Here is a 22,653-nt window from a genome sequence, read left to right as displayed (position 1 = left end):
CGGTCTATTCTAGACGTTGTGTTCTAAATAGGCTACTGTCGATAGCCCACAGTAACGTCTCGTCCATAACAGACTTACGTAACGTTGAACTTGGCAGCGTGGACAATATTCAGACTTCCACCGCTTCGTTAATGTAACAGCGAAAAATCTATTTTCGCAAATTTCTACAATAGTGTTCAAAACTGCACGGGGTATTCATTCGATACTTTGTATCCGTTTGATGGAGATTTAAAACGCAGTTGTAACAATCTAACGTTACCTAACAAAGAGATATTGTACACATGAAATAAATAAAAAAATCCACGACAAAAAAAAGTACAATAGTAGAAGTGCTATAAATCTCGGGATTGCAAGCTAAAACTGGTCAAATATCCTCGTTGTAAAATAATACAATTATGAAAACGATAAAAAACAAAACTTTTTCAGAAATGTTTTTATTATGTATAACAAAAATGAACTGTTAATCGACTTAGTCGAAGGTTCATAAACCAAGCCAGAAGTAATTGGTTAATTTACCTTTATTAGGTCCAATATCCGAGGTGATATAATATGTGTCTGTAATTTGTGAATCGGACGTAGCTACGTTTTGAGACTAAAAATCGAAAAATCGTTGCGTCAGTCCGTTTAAATACTGATCAGTATCTGGGGGGGTACGGGAATGCGGAACTTGCTGTCCCAGACGTAAGCGTGGATAGAAATAGACCGCAGGGCTAAATGGAAGGTGGGGGAAAAGAAATAAGCATTGTTCGCTCCACCCCTAGCAACCAAAAAACACACAACATTCTGATGTGAGGAAACCTTCAGCTTCCTCTGTTGGAGTGTGTCGTCACTAGTTACCATTGCCACAAAGTCATAGACCCCGCCCATTTCTACAATTTCTCTTCTTATTCATATGTGATTTTAAAACATACATTTTACCTTAACCCTAACCTTAACCACACTGCTAACATTATGCCTAACACAAACATTAAATGAAGACCAAAAAGCGCATTTTTGTTTTCATGTTCATTGTTTTAACGCCAAATTGTTTTTATAAACATACATGTATTACTTATTTATACATTTGACATACACATGTCCTAGCAAAGAAAGTGATTTTGGAAACATGATGGACTATAATTAGTGCTTTGTTGTTGTTGTTGACACAGTTTTCATGTCTGTGTTGTGCGCGCGCACGCACGCAAGAGACCGCAACCGGAGAGCGAGAGCGAGAGATCAGTTTCATATAGATTTCCCTTCAGCATGTCCCACTATGGTCGCACCTGCTCTTATTTGGTGTTCTTGGGTCCTATTTAAAGGGTTCAGGAATTCTATTGGTGCCCTCTTTCGACTCCAGGGGATAGATTTCAACTGTTACTAATAAGATATTTAGGATGTCGATGTTTTGCAACAGACGTTTTGACCCGCTAACCTTTGCTTTATTACTACAAGAGGCTACTTTAACTTAACCTTAGCTCACGTATTCTTCATGATATATACATGTCACAGACTAGACCTGATATAGTGTATTCTATTCTAATGTAAGACCCTAAAGGGCTGGGCATCTGCAAGGGAAATGTGCAAGGCAATTTAATAAGCAAATAAATCAATAAATGACTTGGTTGGTTGTGACAACACTGGTTGTTTATTTGAAGAGCCACTCAGAATATATTCCTTGCAGTATTAGCGTCCTCTAGTGGGACAATATATATCTTTTTTTTGTGACATGAGACTGGTCATTAGGCTAATAACCATATATATACCAACTCTGATCAATGATAATACTTTAAGTGGATGCTAAACATCTACAATGCCAATGCAATATAACGTATACAATATCAACGGATTAACTAAAAATATAAAAATAGGTTTGTTTGGCATCGGTAACTTAAGTATTTCTCCTTAATCACTTCCGTCAAGATATTAGATATTAGATATTAGATATTAGTAGGGCACTTGAAGTCAACGACAGTCCTGTGTGATCATGATGTCCTCAGCCGTGGGTCACTGTGCTTCTATCTGGACTTCCACCACAAATGTCCCTTCCTCTGTTTATTTTTATAGACTCTAATTTGGTTTCATTGGCATCTGTGATTTAATGTCCAGTTCCTGAGGGAGAGAGAGAGAGAGAGAGAGAGAGAGAGAGAGAGAGAGAGAGATGAGAGAAGAGAGAGAGAGAGAGAGAGAGAGAGAGAGAGAGAGAGAGAGAGAGAGAGAGAGAGAGAGAGAGAGAGAGAGATGGTCAATACGGTCAATACATTTAATTAAAATGTATCATCCCGAAGATTCCCCAATACAACAGCAGTAGGGTTGTACCTGTATCCATGATTATATGTACTATTATTATTACTACTGAAATTAAACTGGTTTCAAGAGAGAGTCAATGCCCAGGTCTACTCACTCCCTATCTCACTGGCTCTAGTCTACTCCCTATCAGACTGTCTCTAGTCTACCTCCCTATCTGACTGGCTCTAGTCTACTCCCTATCTGACTGGCTCTAGTCTACTCCCTATCTGACTGGCTCTAGTCTACTCCCTATCTGACTGGCTCTAGTCTACCTCCCTATCTGACTGGCTCTAGTCTACCTCCCTATCTGACTGGCTCTAGTCTACTCCCTATCTGACTGGCTCTAGTCTACTCCCTATCTGACTGGCTCTAGTCTACTCCCTATCTGACTGGCTCTAGTCTACCTCCCTATCTGACTGGCTCTAGTCTACCTCCCTATCTGACTGGCTCTAGTCTACCTCCCTATCTGACTGGCTCTAGTCTACTCCCTATCTTGACTGGCTCTAGTCTACCTCCCTATCTGACTGGCTCTAGTCTACCTCCCTATCTGACTGGCTCTAGTCTACCTCCCTATCTGACTGGCTCTAGTCTACTCCCTATCTGACTGGCTCTAGTCTACCTCCCTATCTGACTGGCTCTAGTCTACTCCTCTATCTGACTGCTCTATCTACCTCCCTATCTGACTGGCTCTAGTCTACCTCCCTATCTGACTGGCTCTAGTCTACCTCCCTATCTGACTGGCTCTAGTCTACCTCCCTATCTGACGCTCTAGTCTACTCCCTATCTGACTGGCTCTAGTCTACCTCCCTATCTGACTGGCTCTAGTCTACTCCCTATCTGACTGGCTCTAGTCTACCTCCCTATCTGACTGGCTCTAGTCTACCTCCCTATCTGACTGGTCTAGTCTACTCCCTATCTGACTGGCTCTAGTCTATCCCTATCTGACTGGCTCTAGTCTACTCCTATCTGACTGGCTCTAGTCTAACCTCCCTATCTGACTGTGCTCTAGTCTACCTCCCTATCTGACTGGCTCTAGTCTACCTCCCTATCTGACTGGCTCTAGTCTACCTCCCTATCTGACTGGCTCTAGTCTACCTCCTATCTGACTGGCTCTAGTCTACTCCCTATCTGACTGGCTCTAGTCTACCTCCCTATCTGACTGGCTCTAGTCTACCTCCCTATCTGACTGGCTCTAGTCTACCTCCTATCTGACTGGCTCAGTCTACCTCCTATCTGACTGGCTCTAGTCTACCTCCCTATCCTGACTGGCTCTAGTCTACCTCCCTATCTCACTGGCTCTAGTCTACCTCCCTATCTGACTGGCTCTAGTCTACTCCCTATCTGACTGGCTCTAGTCTACCTCCCTATCTCACTGGCTCTAGTCTACCTCCCTATCTGACTGGCTCTAGTCTACTCCCTATCTGACTGGCTCTAGTCTACTCCCTATCTCACTGGCTCTAGTCTACCTCCCTATCTCACTGGCTCTAGTCTACCTCCTATCTGACTGGCTCTAGTCTACTCCCTATCTGCATCCCAAATGGCAACCCTATTCCCTATAGTGCCCTGGGCTATGGTGAAAAGCAATGCATTCGATAGGGATGGCGTCATTTTGTAGCAACCAGAGAGTCAAGACTCTGTATTTCCTCTCTGTCTGTCTGGGTCTTTAAACAGATGAGGAGGAAGGCAGCCAGCCGAGAGATATCAATCAGTAGAGGAAGACACATGGTCCGTGTGCCGAGTCAGCATTGTAGAGTCTCACTGGGAGAAACCCTACAGTATACCACTATGCTGCCAAAAAACAGTAAGCTTTCAAGAATGACATTTCTGTGAAATATACCACTCTCTTTGAGCGTGATGAAGTTCATATATGCCACCAGTTCACTAATATACATTTGTTGAATCTGAAATAGAGATCAATTAAAGTAAAATGAAACCGGTGTTAATTTATCAGACTTCCATTGATTATATTACACGTGTAGAGAGATTCTCACATCTCTTGCAAAAGCCAGAAAAAATGAATTGAACCATTTTCATTCAATTAGAGAAGAAAAAAATCAGTCAGGAATCAGAAATGAAAAAATGACAGTTTAAAGATTGCATTCCTTTGCCCACTTTAAAAGCATCTGCTCTCGACGTCTTTCTGCACTATGATCAAGGCTGTGGTGTGAGATTGCCTTATGTCCCAAATGGAACCCTATTCCCTATATAGTGCACTACTTTAGACCAGAGCCCTATGGCACCCTACTCCCTATATAGTGCACTACTTTAGACCAGAGCCCTATGGCACCCTTCTCCCTATATAGTGCACTACTTTAGACCAGAGCCCTATGGCACCCTACTCCCTATATAGTGCACTACTTTAGACCAGACCCTATGGCACCCTACTCCCTATATAGTGCACTACTTTAGACCAGAGCCCTATGGCACCCTACTCCCTATATAGTGCACTACTTTAGACCAGAGCCCTATGGCACCCTACTCCCTATTAGTGCACTACTTTAGACCAGAGCCCTATGGCACCCTACTCCCTATATAGTGCACTACTTTAGACCAGACCCTATGGCACCCTACTCCCTATATATGCACTACTTTAGACCAGACCCTATGGCACCCTACTCCCTATATAGTGCACTACTTTAGACCAGAGCCCTATGGCACCCTACTCCCTATATAGTGCACTACTTTAGACCAGAGCCCTATGGCACCCTACTCCCTAAATAGTGCACTGCTTTTGACAGAGTCCTATGGGTCCCGGTTAAAAAATAGTGCATTAAATAGGCTGGCGTTTGGGATTCAACCTCAGGTTGAAAATACCTCTATCTATGAGGTTGGCTGCCTTCGCCGGCATCTGCCCAAAAGGGTGGATGATGGATGAGAATCTCAACCTGTGGTTCTATAGGAAGGCGTAAAACCACATTCGGTTTGCGTTTCGTTCTGTGTGGGGGTGAGAGACTAGATAGAACCAAGGTAGAAACTGTAAGTGAAATGTTGTTTTTTAACTTCAGGAAATGTACCTTTATTATTCATTATTATTAATTGAAATTATGATGCGTTCATTCACAAAATGCTCTAAAAAAAAACTGACGTTATTGCTCATAAATGTAATAGTTCCAGGTTTATGTTCAACTTATGTGCCTTACTGCCCAGCACACATCAATGAACCCATGAGTCGTGATATGATATGGTACTTCTGCATTAATGCATTCTGCATGCTGACGTTGATTGGCTGCAGCTGTATCTTGTGTATGTCTCTGGGGAGTACCCCATATACACAAACCTCCAGCCCAGACACTTCTCTGACTCACTCTCTTGTCTATCTATCATCACACCAGCTGCAGCCACAACAGACGGACGGACCTCTTTATTTAGTCACTCTTCCATAATTCACTCCTTCCTTCCCTTTTCTTCCATTAAAATACATCCCAGACAGCTGTCTGTCTGTCAGTCAGGTCAACACATCTGTCTGTCTGTCAGTCAGGTCAACACAGCTGTCTGTCTGTCAGTCACATCAACACACCTGTCTGTCTGTCAGTCACATCAAACATCTGTCTGTCTGTCGGTCAGGTCAACACACGCTGTCTGTCTGTCAGTCACATCAACACACCTGTCTGTCTGTCAGTCACATCAACACATCTGTCTGTCTGTCAGTCAGGTCAACCCATCTGTCTGTCTGTCAGTCACATCAACACATCTGTCTGTCTGTCAATCACGTCAACACACCTGTCTGTCTGTCAGTCACATCAACACATCTGTCTGTCTGTCAGTCACATCAACACAGCTGTCTGTCTGTCAGTCACATCAACACATCTGCTGTCCCTCAGTCACATCAACACATCTGTCTGTCTGTCCGTCAGTCACATCAACACATCTGTCTGTCAGTCAGGTCAACACATCTGTCTGTCTGTCAGTCAGGTCAACACACCTGTCTGTCCGTCACGTCAACACATCTGTCTGTCCGTCACGTCAAACACATCTTGTCTGTCCGTCAGTCACATCAAACAATCTGTCTGTCTGTCAGTCACATCAACACACCTGTCTGTCTGTCAGTCACATCAACACATCTGTCTGTCTGTCAGTCACATCAACACATCTGTCTGTCCGTCAGTCACATCAACACACCTGTCTGTCTGTCAGTCAGGTCAACACATCTGTCTGTCTGTCAGTCACATCAACACATCTGTCTGTCTGTCAATCACGTCAACACCACCTGTCTGTCTGTCAGTCACATCAACACATCTGTCTGTCTGTCAGTCACATCAACACAGCTGTCTGTCTGTCAGTCACATCAACACATCTGTCTGTCCCTCAGTCACATCAACACATCTGTCTGTCTGTCCGTCAGTCACATCAACACATCTGTCTGTCTGTCAGTCAGGTCAACACATCTGTCTGTCTGTCAGTCAGGTCAACACATCTGTCTGTCTGTCAGTCAGGTCAACACACCTGTCTGTTCCGTCACGTCAACACATCTGTCTGTCCGTCACGTCAACACATCTGTCTGTCCGTCAGTCACATCAAACACATCTGTCTGTCTGTCAGTCACATCAACACACCTGTCTGTCTGTTCAGTCACATCAACACATCTGTCTGTCTGTCAGTCAGTCAGGTCAAACACACCTGTCTGTCTGGTCAGTCACATCAACACACCTGTCTGTCTGTCAGTCACATCAACACACCTGTCTGTCCGTCAGTCACATCAACACATCTGTCTGTCTGTCAGTCACATCAACACATCTGTCTGTCTGTCAGTCACATCAACACATCTGTCTGTAAGGATGAGTCTTCTCAGACATTTTTATTTCAGTCTCTGTCTGCACTATTAACAGCAGTTCTATATTTGACCATTCTTAGCTGGGCATGATGACAAACGTCAAACTCTAATATCATATTAAGGAACTGAGAATAAGTAGTGGATAACAGTAGGCCTTAAGTTAATAAGATGTTAAAACCTGTCAAGGATTCAAGTGCACGGACGGACCTTTCAATTTCATCCATTTTAAGATAGAAAAATACAAGATATGAACATAATAAATGCAAAGATATATTGGAATTTGTCCATCCGTCCTCCCTCAAACATGTTTGGTGCATGGCGCCCCAGCTCAGCATCTATTCTTCAGGTTAGAGACCTCCGTGAGGTACATGAGCCCTTCCGCTCATTGCTCTAGCATATTCTATCTAGCTTCAGTTATCAAGCAAAAAGCTGAAGTAGTTGGGGAAAACAGATGGTAAACGTTTCTTTCGCCACCCACCTGTGCCTATTAATCTCCTAATACAGTTGTCTAACTGATGTTGCTTTAAGGGTGACCGTAAAGATTTCATTCAAAGTTAAATTAGGGTCTGGAAAAACAGTTTTACATGTAGCTTACAACAACAGAGACGTTGCAGTATATTGCCTTGCCTATCCCTCTCCGCTTACTATATCATCTGATTCCATTATACCGTCTCATTCCACACACAACTTTTCACTTCTCCATGTTCTCAGAGCTGTGGCGTCACCCGTCTCTAGTGACGATGCCTTGCAAACTCAAATGACATTGATTTATACCTGTAAATATAGCATATGGTTTAGGAATATCACAATAAGAGACCGATCATGAGGAATGGGAAGGTGAAATCATACATTATTCCAGTATGATAGGACTGTATGTAATGGGAACACTATTCCAGTATGATAGGACTGTAAAGTAATGGGACCTAATTCCAGTATGAATGGACTATGTAATGGAACACTATTCCAGTATGATAGACTGTATGTAATGGAACACTTATTCCAGTATGATAGGACTGTGTGTTGGAACACTATTCCAGTATGATAGGACTGTGTAATGGGAACACTTTTCCAGTATGATAGGACTGTATGTAATGGGAACACTACTTCCAGTATGATAGGACTGTGTAATGGGAAATTATTCCAAGTATGATAGGACTGTGTGTAATGGGAACACTATTCCACGTATGATAGGACTGTGTGTAATGGGAACACTATTCCAGTATGATAGGACTGTGTAAGTAATGGGAACACTATTCCAGTATGATAGGACTGTAATGGGAACACTTTTCCAGTATGATAGGACTGTGTAATGGGAAACAATTCCAGTATGATAGGACTGTGTAATGGAACACTTTTCCATTTATGACAGGACTATGTAATGGGAACACTATTCAAGTATGATAGGACTGTATGTAATGGGAACACCCTATTCCATTATGACAGGACTATGTAATGGGAACACTATTCCAGTATGATAGGACTGTATGTAATGGGAACACTATTCCATTATGACACGGACTATGTAATGGGACACTATTCCAGTGTGATAGGACTGTGTAATGGGAACACTATTCCAGTATGATAGGACTGTATGTAATGGAAACACTATTCCAGTATGATAGGACGTGGTAATGGGAACACTATTCCAGTATGATAGGACTGTATGTAATGGGAACACTATTCCAGTATGATAGGACTGTGTAATGGGAACACTATTCCAGTTGATAGGACTATGTAATGGAACACTATTCCAGTATGATAGGACTATGTAATGGGAACACTATTCCAGTATGATAGGACAGTATGTAATGGGAACACTATTCCAGTATGATAGGACTGTGTGTAATGGGAACACTATTCCAGTGTGATAGGACTGTATGTAATGGGAACACGATTCAGTATGATAGGACTGTGTAATGGGAACACTATTCCAGTATGATAGGACTGTGTAATGGGAACACTATTCCAGTATGATAGGACTGTATGTAATGGGAACACGATTCCAGTTATGATAGGACTGTGTAATGGGAACACTATTCCAGTATGATAGACTGTGTAATGGGAACACTATTCCAGTATGATAGGACTGTATGTAATGGGAACACTATTCCAGTATGATAGGACTGTATGTAATGGGAACACTATTCCAGTATGATAGGACTGTGTAATGGGAACACTATTCCAGTATCATAGGACTGTATGTAATGGGAACACTATTCCAGTATGATAGGACTATGTAATGGGAACACTATTCCAGTTTGATAGGACTGTATGTAATGGGAACACTATTCCAGTGTGATAGGACTGTGTATTGGGAATACTATTCCAGTATGATAGGACTATGTAATGGGAACACTATTCCAGTATGATAGGACTGTGTAATGGGAACACTATTCCAGTATGATAGGACTGTATGTAACAAGAGTTTGACACTATTGAGGCACCTGTCTAGATTTCAAAGTGGAATTTAAGGTGGCAGGTAGGCTAGCGGTTCGAGCGTTGSACCAGTAACCGAGAAGTTGTTAAATTGAATCCCCGAGCCGACAGGGTGGAAAATATGTCCTTACGCCCTTGAGCAAATCTCTTAAGGATCCGCCCCTTTTTTTCAATTTTCGCCAAAAATGACATAGTTGTAGCTCAGGACCTGAAGCAAAGATATGCATATTCTTGATACCATTTTAAAGGAAACATTTTGAAGTTTGTGGAAATGTTAACTTAATGTAAGAGAATATAACACATTAGATCCGGTAAAAGATAATACAAAGAAAAAAACATGCGTAGTTTTGTATTTTTGTTGTTGTATCATCATCTTTGAAATGCAAGAGAAAGGCCATAATGTATTATTCCAGCCCAGTCAAAATGTAGATTTTGGCCACTAGATGGCAGCAGTGTATGTGCCAAGTTTTCGACTGATCCAATGAACCATTGCATTTCTATTCAAAATGTTGTATCAAGACTGCCCAAATGTGGCTAATCGGATTATTAATTAATTTCAAGTTCATAACTGTGCACTCTCCTCAAACAATAGCATGGTTTTCTTTCACGGTATTAGCTACTGTAAATTGGACAGTGCAGTTAGATTATGTCTATGTCCTGGGAAGTGTTCTTGTTACTTACAACCTCATGCTAATCACATTAGTCTACGTTAGCTCAACCGTCCCGCAGTGGACCCACCGATCCTGTAGAGGTTTTAAACCCCCACAATAACAGCTCTCTGGGTGCCCAATGTGGCAGGCCCCCACATCTCTCCAATTCAGAGGGGTTGGGTTAAAAGCTGAAGTCAGGTTTCGGTTGGACCTTGTCATACTCTTGTTACATACAGACGTATCATACTGGAATAGACGATAAAAAGTAATTGCTTTTTAAAACTTTAATTAGGTCATATTTCCACCTATCCCCTAACGTCTATGATGTACAGTATTTGAAAATGTAGAATACTGAATAGTATATAGAATACTGAATCAGCATATGAATATGACATTTATTCATGGAATACTGGTAATAGGATTACTCATAGAAATGATATGAGTAGTGTTCGATACTAGAATACTGAAAAATGCATGATACGAAGGATACTCGAATACGTGATTATATAAACCATACTGAATAGTATATACTACTGTACGGAATAGAATACTGAAGAGGATAGAGATACTAAGTAGATTACGAGTGAGTACTGAAGTACTGAGATATGAATATAGCATATACTTGAATACTTATACCTAGAACTAGTAATAAAATGAGAGATTATAGAATGTTGAGTACGGGATATAATACTGAGATAACGAATAGAATACTGAATAGGATCATAGAAATACCTGAATTTAGGATATAGCAATAACCTGAGTAACGATTATAGAATACTGAATAGCTTACTAGACATACTGAATAGAATATTGAATAGTGATTTATATAGAGTACTGAGATATAAGATATAGAACTGAATAGGATATAGATAACTGAATAGGAAATGAATGTTGAGTAGGATATACGATACCTGAAATAGTATATAGAATACGAATAGTATATAGAATACCTGAATAAGCCAATAGAATACTAATAATGGATATAGAATTACTGAATAGGATATACGAATGCTTGGTAGTAATAGCATACTGGACATAGTGATATAGGATACTGATATAATATACCCACGGAATACTCGATAGATATAGAATACTCATAGAATAGAATACTGAATAATATAGAATACTGAATAGGATATTGAATATGATTTTATATTAGAACCTCTGAATATTATAGAATACGTAAAATATAGAATACTGATAGGATATAAATACTGAATTAGTAAAAAACTGAATAGATTATAGAATCTGAATAGATATGGAATCTGAATAATATAGAATGTTGAGTAGTAAGAATGATGAATAGAATAGAATACGAATAGATATATATCAATACTGAATAGGATATATGAATGTGATAGGATATAGAATACAATAGGATATAGAATACTGAATAGTATATAGAATACTGAATAGGTATAGAATACTGAGTAGGATATAGAATACTGAATAGTATATAGAAACTGAATAGATATTGAATAGTGAATTTATATAGAATACTGAATATTATAAATACTGAATAGATATAGAATACTGAATAGGATATAGAAGTGTTGACTGTAGATATAGAATACTAATTATATAGAATACTTAATATGTAATAGGAATACTGATATGGAATATAGAATGTTGAGTAGGATATAGAAATACTGAATAGATATAGAATACTGAATAGTATATAGAATACTGAATAGGATATAGAATACTGAGTAGAATACGAATAGTAATAGAATACGAATAGATATTGAATAGTAATGTTATTATAATACGAATATGATATAGCATACTGAATAAGATATAGAATACTGAATAGGAAATAGAATTGAGTAGGATATAAGAATACTAAAAGATAGATAATGATAAGATATAGAATACTATGATAGAAATACGAAGTAGATATAGAATACTGAATAGGATATAGAATTGATAGAGATATTAGAATACTGAATATGGATATAGGTAATACATGATAATAGTAATAGAATACGAATAGAATAGAATACTGAATTAGGATATAGAATACTGAGTAGCGATATAGAATACGAATAGTATATAGAATTACTGAATAGGATATAGAATACTGAGTAGGATATAGAATAGCTGAATAGACTATAGAATGTGAGTAGGATATAGAATACTGAATAGTATATAGAATACGAATATATATGAAATGAATAGATATATAATACTGAATAGTATAATGAATTATGTATATAGAATACTGGAATTAGTGTATAGAATCTGATGACTTTCCACCATTCTTTCACCTCTTACTAAAATACCTTACATTACATCCATCCAAGTGCAACCGTCTTTCATGACCGCCAATATAAAACACATTTGACTGGCTGTGTGTGATAAATGCCCCGGCATACCTTCCTACCAATTCCATATAACACTCATTTAATATAGACATTTATGCCCAGTAAAAAAAAGATCACTGACTTCATGACAGTTTAATGTGGATATATCCAGAGCTGTCCAGCGGCGGAACTTAGTATATTCGAGCCCGGGCAAGGCCAATTCTAGCAGCACCGTCAGTGCCCCTCCCACTTGGGGAATTTTCTTCCCTTTGTCGCCAGATTGTAATCCTTCTGATTGACATTCGCCCATGTACTATGTAGAGCGTCGGATCGGAACTATTTCCAAATAAGCCTCACTCCTCACTCCACTCTACAACGGAAGCTGTGGTTATGGGTTGTGGTTCCACCGGTAACTCGTCTGTGGGTATTTGTTACAGTGAGAGGTAGGTGACCATTATGGCTACTAGCTAGAGTATATTCCCCTGTAGTACCCAGTCAGTAGACACCACAATTAAAGAAAATATTAGAGTAAAACAAATCCCCTTCATAGCTCCCTTCTACTGCTCTTATTTGAAGTCTGACTGAATCAGAAAATGCACAGACACACAAACACACACACACACACACACTATATTTATGCATATAGGCCAACACTCAGCACGACAGGGAACGTATCAGGACTGGAGATGGCATCAGAGACTGCGAATTAAGATGCACGGCCGGGGAGACGTCAGGGACTGAATGGCATCAGAGACTGTGAATTAGATGACGGCCACGGAGAATTCAGGGACTGGAACGGCATCAAGACTGTGAATTAAGATGACGGCCAGCGGAGATGTCAGGACTGAACGGCATCAGAGACTGTGCAATAAGATGCGCGGCGGGAGATGTCAGGACTGGCATCAAGACTGTGAATAAAGATGCCGGAACGCGGTAATGTCAGGGACTGGAATGGGCATCAGAGACTGTGAATAAAGATGCCGGCCGTGGGTAGATGTCAGGGACTGGAATGGGCATCAGAGACTGTGAATAAAGGTGAAGTATTTTCACTCTGTTGCATAATTGCTCAGCTCAGCAGAATTTCATGCCCAGATGACAGTCTTCTGGCACGAATACCATTGAGCTCTGAGATATAAATACGGAAGCCTTTTCTAACTATATAACATAGTCCCAACACATGAAGATACTTTCTTTAATAGGGATTCACTATCTTGTGGCCTTGACATTGTCAGTCAGTCAATGATGATGAGCTTACAGATATGCGGAACTAAACATAATGTATAACATGCAATGACGGTTGAAGAAGAAGAAGAAGAAGTGATATATATTAGACAGAAATGTGCATTCATTTTATTTAGGAAGAAATATATGTTTAGTTGTCTGACAGTGTCTGTATTAGGTTGCACGGCAAGAAGAGGCAATTCTAGAACAGAATAGGCTAGAATAGAATAGAACAGAATAGAAAATGAAATTCTATTTTTGCATGGGTAGGAGCAGGCAGACAAGCTAATAATAAAACTAAAGCCAGCATAAACGCGTACAGCTACAGGCAATGTAAAATGAATTCCACAGCACTCTATTATGATGGAATTCCTGTGAAGGACTGTTTGTTTCCTGATAACAACGGTTCTCTCGGGTTCTCCCTCCACTCGCTCTGCATGCCCTGCTTTGTCTTTTTTTTCCGGGAAAATCTTCCAGAGAGAAACCCGACACTGCCAAAACATCTCCATGGAGACAAAACGTCCGAACTCTCCAAATATGGACATGGAAGTGCAACGCAATCGTGTGCAGCGTAAACACGTCGTGACGTAAAACACTGCAACCGTACACTCCGTGCTGTGTGCTTATCTGAAATTGCCTTGACAGTGAGAGTATTGGCAAGAGATGAACGATAATGAATAATTAACATGATCTCGTTGTTTAAAAATACATGTTATCCTTGATGAATTTATATAGTTCCAATATTACAATTATTTATGGAAAGAGAATTTGACATAGCTGTAGGCTTTCATATAAGAAGTAGGTTATATGACCTATTCTGGCAGAAATATCATTATAGGCCTATGCAGACCTGAACAATAGCCTATATATGAGAATTCAATGTATTCCATTAAAACAGTCAACAATTAAGATTTGTCAATGGTATATTTTTATTTGTCTGTGTTCTATTTTTTTGTTGTTGCATTTGACCAACAGTTAGTCAAAACTTTGAATGTAAAAAAAATAAGCTATGTCATAAAATACATCTTAATAAAATACATGTCACTGTGTTTTCAGCGAAAACCTGAAAGAAATCTCACCTTACAGTAAAATAATGTCCACATTACTTAAACTGTAATTTCACCTGTTCAGACGCAATCTGATAACGGCATCCACACAAACCACAGTCTAGTTTCACATTTATATTTAAGGATGAAACACAAAAATGTAGCACCATTTTGAATCAAATGGTATGATTTTTCATGCATTTAATTTTGATACAACGCCAACAATATACACATGTATCTCTCTCAAGAGCAGTGGTGTAAAGTACTTAAGTAAAAATACTTTAAAGTACTACTTAAGTACTTTTTTGGAGGTATCTGTACTTTACTATTTATGTTTTTGACTACTTTTACTTCACTACATTCCAAAAAAAAAAAAAGTGAGTTTACTCCATACATTTCCCCTGACACCCAAAAGTACTAGTTACATATTTAATGCTTAGCAGGACAGGAAAATGGTGGAATTCACACACATCCCTGGCCAGCTCAACTGCCTCTGATCTGGCGGACTCACTAAACACAAATGCTTGGTTTGTAAATGATGCCTGAGTGTTGGCGTGTGCCCCTGGCTATCCGTAAATAAATTTTTAAAAAACCAGAAAATGGTCCCGTCTGGTTTGCTTAATATAAGTAATTATTTCTACTTTTACTTTTGATACTTAAGTAAAAAAAAAAATTGAAATTACATTTACTTTTGATACTTAAGTATATTTAAAACCTAATACTTTTAGATTTTTACTCAAGTAGTATTTTGTTGGTTGACTTTCACTTTTACTTGACTCATGTTCTATGAAGGTATCTTTACTTTTACTTAAGTATGACAATTGGGTACTTTTTCCACCATCACTACTCAAGAGAGTGAACAGCCCTCACAGGTGCACCAATATATCTGGAAGAAGTTAACACTGTTACAGTCACAGTAACCATTTAATTTGGTGTTAAAGGTTAACAAAACATCAGGGGATAGATAGATAGATAAATAGACCATAGCTTATTGATTCAATATCAACCTCATGGACCAGTTTACCGGACACAGATCTAGTCCTAGTCCTGGACTAGGGAAGCACTTTCAATGGAGAATCATTATTGAACATGCTATTATTACTTTTTAATAAGACTATGGTTTAATCTGTGTGTGGGGAACTGGCCCTATTTCTTCAACCAGTTCATAACAGATTCACAAGGCCAACAGAGTGGGAGAATTGAGATTACCGTTAATCAAATCAGATCTACCGCCAACAACTCCTTTGAGACCCTCGGAGCTCTCACAACAGACCTTCTCCTCAGCCACATGATCTATCTCGGAGTAATTGAAAGAAAACACAGAGCGGTAATAACTGCTACATGTAGGACTGTCACTGGAAGACATCATCGTGGCGGAGCAGAGGGGCTCCAGATCATTGGCCACAGACTTGTACAGGGTCTCCCAGTCTGAGAGGCAGAAGGGGCCCCCGAGGAGGTCGATGTCGGGAACGGACGGGGCGGTCTCAGGGGCCACAGCCATGTTGAGTTCCAGGCTGGGGACCAGGTCCTGTAGGTCACCCTGGTCGAAGTCTAGATCCTCCATGGGTTCTTCCTCAGCACTGGAGCACAGTAGGAGGTTGGAGTTACCCAAGATGGCCGAGGCAGAGATGGAGATGCTTGGGACGGGGACGGTGTCCATTTCTTGGAACAAGGGGCCCTTGGACACAGTCGCTACTGTTGCATTGCCTTCTGGGAGTTGGAGTTTGTCTGCATTCTCCAAGATGGAGAGCAGCTGGGCAGAATCTGGGGCGTCTTGTAGAATACCTTCAATGTCATCGTCGATCTCATTTTCCACATCGTCCTCAGCGACGGCTAGTTTGCAGGCTGGTTGGTGGGTGGATAGGATCTGTTCCAGCCTCTCTTTCTCTTTCAGGAGATGTGTGATCTCTGTCTGCAAGGCCTCTTTGTCCCCCTCAAGCTGATCAGTTTCCTATAAGGGGAGAACCACACATCAATTAATTAACACATTTATGAAATGACAATTAAAAGAAGATACTTGGTCTAGTACGACGTATGGAGAGCCTCAATCACTTTGGGTAAAATCCATTCTGCTAAGCATCTCCATAAGGACATAACAGTCGTTTTTTCCCCAGATGAGAACAAGGTGCGCTTACGGCTTGCAGGGTGTCGGTGAGCTCCCTCCGTCTGTTGCGACACTTGGCTGCAGCCACTTTATTCCTCTCTCTCCTGATATTTCTCCTCTCGTCCTCTTCTGACGAAGGCTAGATCAGTCTCAACAAATGAGAACCCTGTCAATGCATATCCTGACCTGCATCAGGAATCTTGCCATCTCATCACGTGGCTAATTCAACATTTGGCAAAGGGTTGCCCTGAAAAAAGCCTACACATCCTTCAATGCAGTGTCAGAAAATATGTTACGGAATGTAGACTCTCCTTGGCTAGGATACAAATGTAATGCGTAGTAACAGGCTCTACACCCAATCAATCACTGAGACGTGCGTAAAATGCTACAACATTGGCACAGTCTATCTGGTCAGTCACGTGCACGCACGCACATCAGACATTCAAGACTATTTTTTAAAAGATGTATCAAAATTCTCCTTGATATTTAACAAGGCTTGCCTGTTTTTTCCCTTTCTTGCTGCCTTCCACTCTGGAAGACAACTGGGTTGCGCCATGCGCTCTGCTAAGCTTTGCACGTCCACTGGAGGAGGAAGAGGAGGAAGAGGAGGAGGAGGAGGAGGAAGAGGAGGAGGAGGAGACTGATGCTGATGTGATGACGGTGGTCTGTTGGAACATCCAGTGCAGATCCAGGGAGGTTGAGATTGCAGTCACCGTTGGAACAAAGGGAGACTGCCATGGAGAGTCTGTTTCTCCGCAGACATCCTGCAAAAACGATACGAGGAATGTTGAATTTATTGAATCGAATCAATTGAATCCAATGACGTGCAAGGTTGCCCTTTCCAAAAGGGGTGTGATGTGCATCAGTGATTTGGTTATTGGCGTAAAATTTATAGCACTATTTATGGTGTATCTACTAAGATAATTCTGTACTAATTCACAACATCTAGAATGATTTTTTATTAGCATTTTAAATGGTTTCTGACATCACACATAATTAATCAATGACAGTCCATCTCATGATGCCAAAAATAGCTACACCAATCATCATCATCATCATCATCACCATCATCATCTATTGGCATGATGGCATCAGTCAAGTCTTAAATTATAACATGGTCAACATGGACCTTCTATACCACGCTAGGAATGTCAGGAATTTGAAGGTGATCAGTCAACAGTCTGACGGTGCCATGTATGCTTAGACTGTACGGTACCTACCTACCTACCTACCTACCCACCCAATAAAGGCATTTTCAACATGCCATAAACATCTGAATAGGTCATAGGTAATGGTGCTGACAATGCTACATTTCACAAGAGCGGTTCACGATCTAGTTGGCTAGAATCACCGTGTCTTATTAGTTAGGCCTAATATGCAATTATTATTATTTTTTGTTAATAAATGATTGATTTTGCCACAAACTCAATGCAACACAAACATAATGAATATTTTCAAAAATGCCAACGACAATTCCATTCAAATGTTTTCCTTTTGTTTCTAATAAGATTTTTTTTAAATACCTGCGACATGTTGCTGTCCATTGACGATACGTTCGTGTGTGAATCTAGAGATCGCTGGCTACACCGGGGGATATCTCCGGTAGGCGATGCTGCGCAGGTGCTGCTCGTACTGCTGCTGCTGCTGCTGCTGCTGATAGACGAGCTCGAGGAGTCATCGTAGACTGGGCTCGAGTCCGGATACATGATGATGCCTTATCAACAAAATGTAATAATAATAAAGCTTTACAAAATAAATCACTATCCCTATTAAATGATCGTATTCTATAATCTACGGTCCTGCTGTTGTCACCTCTGTGCATTACTTTCACCGCTTTCAAGTGAATGGTAGTAGCTGCAGATAGTGGAGCGCGCCTCCTTTTATTGTGAGCTTGAATTTTATTAATGAAATATGTGTGGAGAGACGGTACCATTCCACAAAGAGGGTAGGGTGTTATAGGCTAGAATAAACAGGCTGGTTTTAGCAACGGAGCTGCAATATTACCCACACACATTTTAAACTGAGATGATAGCCGTCTCAATGTAATTCAGATTAATTGTACCACTCAAATATGACCACATTGTTTGTATGTTGAGGCCCTCTTCAAGAAATTGATGCCTACATTGTAACCACCACCCGTGTGAATGAACTACGTCACATCATAGGCTATATCCTGTGCAGCAGTTTGCATTACACACGTTATAACCTGTTCCCTTTGTAAAAACAAAATCATTTGCCAATCTTGTATTTCCTATAGACTACAGCAGTGTTTCTCAAACCTCTCCTCAGGGACCCCCAGCCGTTCCAAACCTCTCCTCAGGGACCCCCAACCATTCCAAACCTCTCCTCAGGGACCCCCAACCGTTTCATGTTTGTGATCTATTCCAGAACTAGCACACCTGATTCAACTCGTCAACTAATCAGCAAGCCCTAGATTAGAGGAATCAGGTGAGCTAGTTCAGGGGTAAAACAAAATTGTGAAACATCTGGGGGGTCCCTGAGGAGAGGTTTGGAACGGCTGGTGGTCCCTGAGGAGAGGTTTGGAACGGCTGGTGGTCCCTGAGGAGAGGTTTGGAACGGTTGGGGGTCCCTGAGGAGAGGTTTGGAACGGCTGGGGGTCCCTGAGGAGAGGTTTGGAACGGTTGGGGGTCCCTGAGGAGAGGTTTGGAACGTCTGGGGGTCCCTGAGGAGAGGTTTGAGAACCACTGGCTACAGCTCTGATCTACAATGTCCTCCAAAACACAGCAATCCTCTGTTGGCTTCTGTATCCACACAACCTAGTATTATAATATTTGATAACCTGTGTTCTTTGTTATAATCATTCAATGATGTATCTGAATAGAATAGCAGATGTTTTTCTGCATCCACTCAGGTAATTATGTTTTTTTTTAACAGCAAATTAATAAAGTGTTATTCATGTTAGAACATACATTGAAAAGGGTTTGGATGAGGTGTTGTACCTTTACACACCTGCTACAGAGACGCCTCTCTAGTTGTGAGATTTTAGCTGTGATAATTATTAATGCATGGCCCACAACTTGAAATATAGCTCCAGCAACAGACTTTACGCTGCAGACAGATAACCAATCAGAGAGGACACCATTAGGACCATATGTGGAGTTTCCGGTTCACACGTTGCGTCATACTTGAGTGATGGGCTAAAATTCGACCATTCAAACACTGTAGCATAGCCTAGAGAAAAGAAAAAATGAAATGATGCCTTGAAATGAACCCGTGTCCGTCATTCATTCTATAAATAGAGGCGTCATAACGTTGTATAACATATTCATATAATAATGATTAAATCTTATTCTTGCAATTTCGTGACAGCTACTGTAGACTATTATTATCAAGGTGTTGGAGGCAGCGTGTCCTGGAGTACGTCCCAAATGGCACCCTGGGATAGTAGTGCAGCACTAGGGAATAGGGAGACATTTGGAACGTAATCCCTTTTCATTCTCTTGCACATGAATGGTCTTTTTCTAAACAGGCTCTTCAATAAATATTACGGACAGCTATTTTTTTCTTCTTCGGGTGACCTCACAACTCCTCTAAAGTAGTGGCCCGGGGCGATAGAACCATGAAACGATGTAACGTGAGAATAGAATAAAGAGACAGACAGACGGGGCCTCCCTGTGAATGAGGGTCTGCCTAGCGCTTCCCGGCAACCACGCCCCCTCTATATTTACTGGTAGTTCATTAGGGTGGTCTCCACTCTCTTTCATTCTGTCACCAGATCGCCCGTCGGTTTAGGGACTGAGATATGAGCTTCAGACAATTATAGACCCCTGCCCTAAATTCAGGTCAAACAAATGTTTTCACTGGGGTCACTCAAGCGTGAATGTGGGAAATGCTTTGGAACTTTGGAACTCTATATTTAGATCTATAGCTTATTAGGGATCAATAGATGACATCACTGGGATTTTGGGAAACAGAGTGACAGATCACAACGTTAAGCCGACCCGTTGATGGGAGAGAAGCCTGAACAGGCAACTTTTTGTGCAATGTTGAAAAGAAGCTACACATCAAAGGACTTATTTTTCCGATTACTTTAAGTAGCATTTGTGGGAAAGCTAATTCTGATATAGGCTAAATAACACTTGAATACTCACAACCAATGCATAAACATTTAATTTTCCCATTATAGCCTATAACTCAAGCATTTCATCTCAGGCATTTGATCATTTGGCCTACAATGAGCTTGCTCTGATGTGTATAACAATTTCATAAAGCTGTCTGAGTGACTATAAAGTAGGCTCCGCTTGTGTAAAACCTTGACAACATACATTGTATTTAGGCCTATACAATGACTGGCAATATAGCCTAAATAAACTGCAATTGACTGTAAATTCATAACATCTGAAATCCGCTCAAAATAAACATTGCGTTAAATGCAAGCCCTGTAGTCCGATGTTGTGCAGGCCTATATTGAGTCTTGCCAACCACTCTGGCTACCTAAATAAACAGTTGTCAAGTAACTATGCCTTCCTTTCCATTTGCTCCGCTCTGAAAGACTGCTATGCAAAGCCAGAGCGTCACTGACGCGAAGGGGTGGAGCGTTGCCGGGACAACGCAGACTTGTTCAACAAAACATGAGCCGGTGAAACACCGCCAAGCACCAAGTTTATAGCCCCGCCGAGAGGACGCGTATAGGGCATATTTAAATGCGTGGGGGGGGAAAGAGGGAACCCTTTTGTAGACTACTGGTCTATTAGAGTGACGTTTTCCATATTTAAACATGTTTATTAAAAGCAAAATAGAAGCAAAACATCAGTTTGTTTTGTACATTATGCCTATGAATAATAGTTTGAGATGTTCTTTAGCTACATTCATGCATATCCAGGATTTATAATCATAATCCCAAAAATAATTAAGTCCATATTAAAAGGCCCAGCTGTCTACATTGTTACATTTATTTACTTCTGTGTGTTTTGATCTGATGATACACATCATCTCACCACATGCCGTCCTACTACAATTACTAGTAGTTCTAAAGAACAGGGATCCCGACAGTCACTACTAGGCTACTGTATATCAAGCATTCCTAGGGAACACCTTTGTTATGACCATCTAAGCGAGGTAAGACTACCGTACTAAGTCGCTCTGGATAAGAGCGTCTGCTAAATGACTTAAATGTAATGTAATGTACTCAACCACAACAATGGAAAAGTACTTCCTGGCTGACTTGTTGCTTCACTTGCTGCCATGCCCTCGCATCACCTCACCTGGAACCGATAGGTACAAACATTGCCTCGGGCCAAAGTACATGTTGTTGGCTTCAGTTTCAGCAGCTGTATGGTATTATTATTGCTCTCTGTTTATGATTTGTGCAATAGTTCTAGAATGGCCGTATGTCTATAGACCTATTCTATATGCATACACGTAATTGATCAGTTTTTCAGGTATTAGTAACACCTGGACATTGTTGAATTAGTTTACACTCGTGAGGAACTTAAGCATATTTTCGATGACCTAACTGAAATCATATGTAATGTTAAATACTACATAGGCATCGGGATCCTCCTAAATTCTACCCGTTGTGTTTACAATGTCAAGTTGTTCAATATTTTCTTCCACAAATAGGGAAGTTGCGTATATATATATATATATATTAATAATTTAACCTTTCTTTAACTAGGCAAGCCAGTTAAGAACAAATTACTATTTTCAATGACGGGGAACAGTGCGTTAATTGCCTTGTTCAGAGGCAGAACGACAGATTTTTACCTTGTCAGCTCGGGGATTCGATCCAGCAACCTTTCAGTTACTTGCCCAACGCTCTAGGCTACCTGCCTTATATCCCTTATCATCAATAATTCTGGGGTCTAGATTAGGACTAAGGTGTGCACCACATTGG

The 22,653-nt window shown here is 40.6% G+C and overlaps 1 protein-coding gene across 1 annotated transcript; it reads right to left on the bottom strand.

The window, feature by feature from the left end:
• Positions 1–15,777: 15,777 nt before the first annotated feature.
• LOC112070669 (protein c-Fos-like) lies at positions 15,778–18,652 on the bottom strand. Its single transcript, XM_070439069.1, has 4 exons — positions 18,320–18,652; positions 17,297–17,560; positions 16,828–16,935; positions 15,778–16,643 (listed from the first exon to the last, which is right to left on the bottom strand). The coding sequence occupies exons 1-4, from the start codon at positions 18,500–18,502 to the stop codon at positions 15,867–15,869; spliced, it is 1,332 nt and encodes a 443-aa protein (XP_070295170.1). The 5' UTR covers positions 18,503–18,652; the 3' UTR covers positions 15,778–15,866.
• Positions 18,653–22,653: the final 4,001 nt, after the last annotated feature.

This window comes from Salvelinus sp. IW2-2015, unplaced genomic scaffold (genome assembly GCF_002910315.2).
Source record: "Salvelinus sp. IW2-2015 unplaced genomic scaffold, ASM291031v2 Un_scaffold1386, whole genome shotgun sequence".
Taxonomy (NCBI): Eukaryota; Metazoa; Chordata; class Actinopteri; order Salmoniformes; family Salmonidae; genus Salvelinus; species Salvelinus sp. IW2-2015.
The sequence above is the reverse complement of the archived record's forward strand: the minus strand, read 5'-3'. Positions and strand labels throughout refer to the sequence as shown.

What these genes read in the sequence shown, in the direction of transcription:
- LOC112070669 (XM_070439069.1), bottom strand. Translation starts at nt 18,502, where the DNA reads ATGTATCCGGACTCGAGCCCAGTCTACGATGACTCCTCGAGCTCGTCT. An exon ending in TGGACAGCAACATGTCGCAG is followed by an intron (nt 17,561 to 18,319) that starts GTATTTAAAAAA and finishes TCGTTTTTGCAG; the next exon opens with GATGTCTGCGGAGAAACAGA. An exon ending in GCAAGAAAGGGAAAAAACAG is followed by an intron (nt 16,936 to 17,296) that starts GCAAGCCTTGTT and finishes AGACTGATCTAG; the next exon opens with CCTTCGTCAGAAGAGGACGA.